This window comes from Poecilia mexicana, unplaced genomic scaffold (genome assembly GCF_051168715.1).
Source record: "Poecilia mexicana isolate PSO_F unplaced genomic scaffold, ASM5116871v1 scaffold_18, whole genome shotgun sequence".
Taxonomy (NCBI): domain Eukaryota; kingdom Metazoa; phylum Chordata; class Actinopteri; order Cyprinodontiformes; family Poeciliidae; genus Poecilia; species Poecilia mexicana.
In genome coordinates, this window is record NW_028263387.1 from 25,364,559 (window position 1) to 25,370,745 (window position 6,187).

A 6,187-nucleotide genomic window follows, 5' to 3' on the forward strand; every position below is an offset into this window, starting at 1 on the left:
TGTTGTGCTATTTGCTTAATAAATGTAGAATTTAGTCTCCATTCATGTACATCTGTACCGAGTTAGATTATTTAATGTCTAAATTATGTTAACACTGGGAGGTTCTAAAGGAAAAGCAGCTTCAGGGAATATTATCTATTTTCACATGATTCCATTTTTAACACAATGAAATAACTTAAAATAGTGAATAGAAATTTAACTTGACATATTAAACTGAAATCTATCTATCTATCTATCTATCTATCTATCTATCTATCTATCTATCTATCTATCTATCTATCTATCTATCTATCTATCTATCTATCTATCTATCTATCTATCTATCTATCTATCTATCTATCTATCTATCTATCTATCTATCTATCTATCTATCTATCTATCTATCTATCTATCTATCTATCTATCTATCTATCTATCTATAAATCATGTTATATATTGATATAACATGATTTTATTTCTTTGTGGTCCAGAGATTTTGTGCGTTTTTGTTGGAGGTGTATTTATTGATCATTTCTTTATTATTTATCTTCCAGTCTACTTTATTAAATTGGGTTTTATCGACATTACAGCTAAGTGGATCATTCAGTTTGCAGCAGCATTTGCTGATGATGTTCCAAGATTAGAAATATATCATACAAAACCTCTTGAAATTTATTGCCAATATAGCAGCACAAATGCAACATCTTTTAATAGTTCAGAGCCTCTTTTCCCTTAAATAAATGTTTCTAGATGTTTCTAGCTGTGCCACTCTTCCAGCTGGTAAATCCTACCATCCAATGGCTTCACCCTGGGATCGGTTCTTTCTGGACACTCAGACACCTTACAATGAAATCAGTCGTTCCCATTCATACTGTGAAGCTGCGACACACCGGCGCCATCAGCAGGTGAGATCCACCCACCTTACCTGACCACCACCTGCAGGTAAGGTGGGTGGAGAGTCTTGCCCAAGGACACAACAACAGGTTGCATTAAAGAGAGAAATTAAGGTAATTTTATTTATATAGCACATTTTCAGCAACAAGGCAATACAAAGTGCTTTATGGGAATTAAAAGGAAATACTAACAATAGTAAACCAAAGGAAAGAGCAAAAGAAGAAAAATAATCTAATGTTGATCTAAAGTATGCAAAGTAGGTGCTCCTGTTGAAGGTTGCTAGGTAACTGTAAGCAAGTTTTCTCTGCACTTTCTAAGTACGCGCTAAATTTGTAAAAGTAATGAGTACTTGAAAGTTTAAAAGTAATAAAAACTAAATGAAATGATATGAAGAATAGAAGCAGAAAAATCTTTTGTATTTTCTATGAAGGTGCAGAAAGGCAGGTAAACAGAAACTCCTAGCATTCATCCTCCACTGGTTCTGTTTTACACATCAGGCCTCTTTGGGAACCTCAGTGTGATCAGGGCTTCTTGACGCAGACAGAAGTCCGAAGGTCATGACACCAGGTGTCATCCCAGCACGTTGCACCTAGAAGTAAGAGAACAAATCAGTCATCGCAAATACAGAACCCTGATAAAACCTTACACAATATCATTTTTTTGTAAAGGTTGATCAACTAAAACTTTTTACAACTAAAACCTCCTGCTGTTAATAAAATAAATGTGGATGCAGATCAACTAAAAAGTTTACATCAGGGGTCCCCAAACTTTTTCATGCGAGGGCCACAAAGCTGTTCCTTTCTCTGGTCGGGGGCCGGTCTTAGTTTTTGGAGAAAGAAACCTTAGAAAATTATTGTCAACAGGGGGGAGGATTGCCGACGACGACACATTCGCGCTTTTAGATAGATGTTTACCCAGAATGCAAATGGAAAAAACCGTCAGTGAAACGGTGACTGTGACTGACTAGTATATATTCCATTGAGGGAAAATAAATTTCACATCTGCTCAAGAGCCCCCTGGTGGTTGAAGAAAAATCCACATATAAACCGGAAAATACAATACATGAAAAAAACAATAAATGCTCTCTGGTATGAGGAGGCGGGCCGGTCCGGCATTGTTCAGGGGGCCGGACCAAATGACGTGGCGGGCCGTAGTTTGGGGACCCCTGGTTTACTTGCACAGTTAATAATCTTTTACCAAAGAGTCATTTTATCAACTGAAATATCACACTTGGATATTTTCTTTTACCTGAAAAGTTCATCTGTAAACAGTGCTGAATGCCGCTGGTATTATCAGGCTGTCCTGGACACCAGTTTGTGTAGCTCATAGGGCTTCCATCGCTCCACAACCAAATATTATCCTGGAAGACAAAGTTCAGCAGATGACACGTTTTATTCAGTGTTTCATAAAATACTTCATAAATAAAGTCTACTGGTAGCAATACCTCCTGTGCATTAGAGCCTCCAATCCATGCTTCTTTGGAATCACGACTTGCTGTAAATATCAGAGTCTGAATCTGGTTGTACTCGTCCAAGTTGTGAACTGATGCAAGGTTTGCCCCCATGGTCAGACAGTTTCTCTACAGATAAACACACAATGATTTGATGAAGAAGTAGCTGGACTTAATTAAGAATTGTGAAATAAAAGAGAGCAAAAGAAAATCAGAGTCTTGTTGTAAATCACCTCAGCTCCAGCCCAAGTCATTTCATTAGCAACATACTGAAAGCAGCGATTGTTGATCAGAGTCCAGCCAAAAGGACAAGAAATAGATCCAACTTGATCTGATAATAAACAAATGGATTCAGAGTTCAGGTCAAGATGTGTATGTGGCTTTAGGCTGATAGTGACATTGTTCTGTTGAATCAAAATGATTTAAAATTAAATTAAATATAAATTACAGAAAACATCAACACTTGTGCAGGTCAAACCTACATGTGTGCTTTGCAAGGAGCAGTGGAGACATTTTAAGAAAAGGCTATTAAATAATCTGCAGAGAAAGCATGTGTTATGTTTTAATAAGGTATACTACAGAAGAGCTTTACATTTTAGAGTTTGTGTTTGAGCTTTCAGTCTGAGGAAATAAAAAAAACTAATAACATAAACTCCCACTGACCGTCACCAGGAGCGCCATTAATGGAGACAGCTGTGGATATTTAAAACAGGAATTAATGTGTTTGCTTGTATTTTAGTCACTTTATGATTTGTTTATATTTAATAAATACTCACAGACACCACTGGTCAGAGCCACCATGGAAAAGACCAGGAGGAACACAGCCAACAGCTTCATGATGGAGACGATGCAGGTTTACAATCTGAAGACGAGCAAAAATAAATCAAACATAAATTCAAACAATGGCACAAAAAAGATGAGCAGAAATCTGATCAGCAAACCTGATGCAGGATGACAAGGAAAGTCAGCTCCTTCAGTTCTTACTGCTGAACCACTGGATATTTATAGAGCCTCTAATGTTGCCACATACCCAAGATGAGGAAATGAAATTCCACCGAAATGAACTGTTAGATCATGTCTGGTTCAACAGGAACTGAAAGTGTTGCAACTAAGTGCTACACTTTGACACTATTGGTTTCTCTCTTTGTTTTTATGTGCATTTTGACAAAGCTCAATCCAACCACAGCCTGCAATGATCAGGCTGTGCAATCAGCCAAACATTTAGTTATTGTTGGATTTTTATTTTCTGAGTTATAATCTTTAAAATGACTAGGAAAAAAGTCTTGAAATATTTTCACTTTTTCAGCTACCATGTGATGTCAGGAAGTGGCAGAGTTGCACCATTTGTTGTTTTTTTCACACATTTATAAAAGTGTGTCACAAAATGCAGTGATATATTGTGCATTGTAATGTCCAGACATCTGGAGGTTTTAGTACTTTGACTCAAATCAGGATCTCGTTGTTCCAAAACAAACAGATAAGCAGCCGTCTCTCTCTGAGCTGCTGCTGGTCGGCCCTGGGTCACCTGCGTTCTGCCTCACCTCCTTCACACCACTTCATGACAATCACACAGCTTATCTATATCTCAGAGCTTTTGTTTATGGCCTTTTGACTCAATTCTCAGATATTTAAGAGTCAAAATGGTCCAAAACGACCTTCTTACAGTTTGATATATCCTGATCTCTTCCTCCTCTTTTATGTTTTCTATTCTCACATAAGAAAATGTAATGAGGAGACGCTTATTCAATTAATATGGGTGATTATTGCAGGGCCGACCCAAGGCATAAACAAACTAAGTAGCCGCTTAGTGCCCCAAGGCCACCAAGGGCCCACCTCAGTGGAGTTGATTATTTATTTATTTATTTATTTATTTATTTATTTATTTAGCTAGCAACAATTTCTATGTCATAACAAAAACACACAATTTCATCATTTTGCAATATATTTGATAATTTATATAGAAATTATTCTATGGACAGTAAGAAAAAGACAATTGTTCTTGGGGGCCCCATGGTGGCCGCGGTAGGTACCGCATGCTTCGCCGGCAATATGAGCTGCTGTACAGCATGCAGAGCATCCAAAAGTCCAAAGCTCTGGAAGAAGATAAGGTCGCAAAACAATGTCTCAAAAAAGGATTTATCCTTCAGGGAGGGAGAACAGAGGAAAAACAGAAACAAGCTAATATAAGATAAAGGTTTGTTTTAATATGTCTGTTAGAGATTTTTGTATTTCTGTGTTATCATTTTATTTGTATTCATCCATCCATCCATTGTCCTTCACCCTTGTCCCTCAGTGGGGTCGGGAGGGGTGCTGGTGCCTATCTCCAGCTCACGTTCCGGGCGAGAGGCGGGGTACACCCTGGACAGGTCGCCAGTCTGTCGCAGGGCAACACAGAGACACACAGGACAAACAACCATGCACACACACACTCACACCTAGGGGCAATTTGGAAAGGCCAATTAACCTGACAGTCATGTTTTTGGACTGTGGGAGGAAACCGGAGAACCCGGAGAAAACCCACGCATGCACAGGGAGAACATGCAAACTCCATGCAGAAAGACTGGGGCCGGGAATCGAACCCAGAACCTTCTTGCTGCAAGGCGACAGCTCTACCAACTGCGCCACTGTGCAGCCCTATTTGTATTCAGTCTAATGTTAATCAATAATTAATCAACATTCAGTCTAATGTTAATCGGTAATGGCGTACAGTGCTAAAACTTTTTGATTGCTGTGTTGAATATCTGTGTTCCTGAGAACTGATTGTTCCCTCCAGATTCTGCTCTCAAGGGAAAGAGCCTGATGACCTGTGTGTTAGATTGAGCTGCCATCTGTCTTGTTGTTTATCTTTTCTGACTTTTGTTTTTCCAAATAAAATGCTCTAGCAGAGAGAAGGCAGAACGCTCTGCGAACGGCTCAGAGGAGCAATTTTCTGAGTCTTCTCCTTCTGCAGAAGTTTGGTCATGAAATTCATATACGTTGTCTGTGGTTCTTTTAATGAAGGTTCGAGAAAAATACCTATCAATGTCTTAATGTAATGTTTATCAAAAAGATCTGTGATGCTGCTCATAGAAAATTAGTTTGATAGCAACCTTGAATGGTTCAGTTCAAGTTTTCTGGCTGATTACTGATCTTTTAAAACCCTGACCTGCCGATGTTAATTTTGGAAGATCATTTTTTTTGTCTGAAATGTTGCTGAATGTAGCAAGAAAGTCACGGAGTTGCAACAATGGGGTGAATATAGTTAAATGTAAACATTCAGACCTGACCTGGTGGGTCTGTCAGTCAAACCTCTCACTGCAGAGCAGAAGAGGACAGAGGCTGATTTATAAACCTTTGCTGACAAAGGGGATAAGATGGGCTTCACATGTAAGTATCAGCCAAACACGATCCCCCAGAACTAGAAAATTCCAGCAGAAAATTTAAGGGGCCTGCCACCTATGCCCATCACTTTAAACCAAGCGTTTAAAATTTGTCATGAAAAATAGATATATGCAGGTCTGACATACTTAACCCAACACTAGCACAGAGTAGCTGTGAATATTGTCAGGTATATTATGATATATGTGTCACCATTGAAAAGCGAGACCGACGACTATAAGCTTCGCACATGTGGTTCTCACTCATGGTCCAAAATAAAAAACATGAAGAAAGTTGGTAATAGTTAATATCTAAAAACAATTTCAATTTTCATAGTAAAGAGATTAATTTACACTCAAAAATTCAGACAAATAATAATTTTATGTAAGCAAAACATGAAAAGTCACAGGAAATATGTATTCTTCCCACAATACATTGTGAGATCTGATTCAGCGCTGTGGGAATACTCACTGCCTCTGTCTAGGTCCCGTTGCTATGGTAATTAAT

The 6,187-nt window shown here is 38.4% G+C and overlaps 1 protein-coding gene across 1 annotated transcript; it reads right to left on the minus strand.

The window, feature by feature from the left end:
- Positions 1–963: 963 nt before the first annotated feature.
- Positions 964–3,287, minus strand: LOC106907336 (galactose-specific lectin nattectin-like). The gene is made up of 7 exons (XM_088015810.1): positions 3,265–3,287; positions 3,100–3,185; positions 2,987–3,016; positions 2,557–2,654; positions 2,318–2,452; positions 2,122–2,233; positions 964–1,462 (listed from the first exon to the last, which is right to left on the minus strand). The coding sequence occupies exons 2-7, from the start codon at positions 3,158–3,160 to the stop codon at positions 1,395–1,397; spliced, it is 504 nt and encodes a 167-aa protein (XP_087871936.1). The 5' UTR covers positions 3,161–3,185; positions 3,265–3,287; the 3' UTR covers positions 964–1,394.
- Positions 3,288–6,187: the final 2,900 nt, after the last annotated feature.

Bases quoted from the DNA above. Each gene is read 5' to 3' on its own strand.
- LOC106907336 (XM_088015810.1), bottom strand. From the start codon at position 3,160: ATGAAGCTGTTGGCTGTGTTCCTCCTGGTCTTTTCCATGGTGGCTCTG. The intron at 3,017-3,099 runs GTGAGTATTTAT...AAATATCCACAG, and splicing joins GGCTCTGACCAGTGGTGTCT to CTGTCTCCATTAATGGCGCT. The intron at 2,655-2,986 runs GTCAGTGGGAGT...GTTTATTATCAG, and splicing joins TAATGGCGCTCCTGGTGACG to ATCAAGTTGGATCTATTTCT.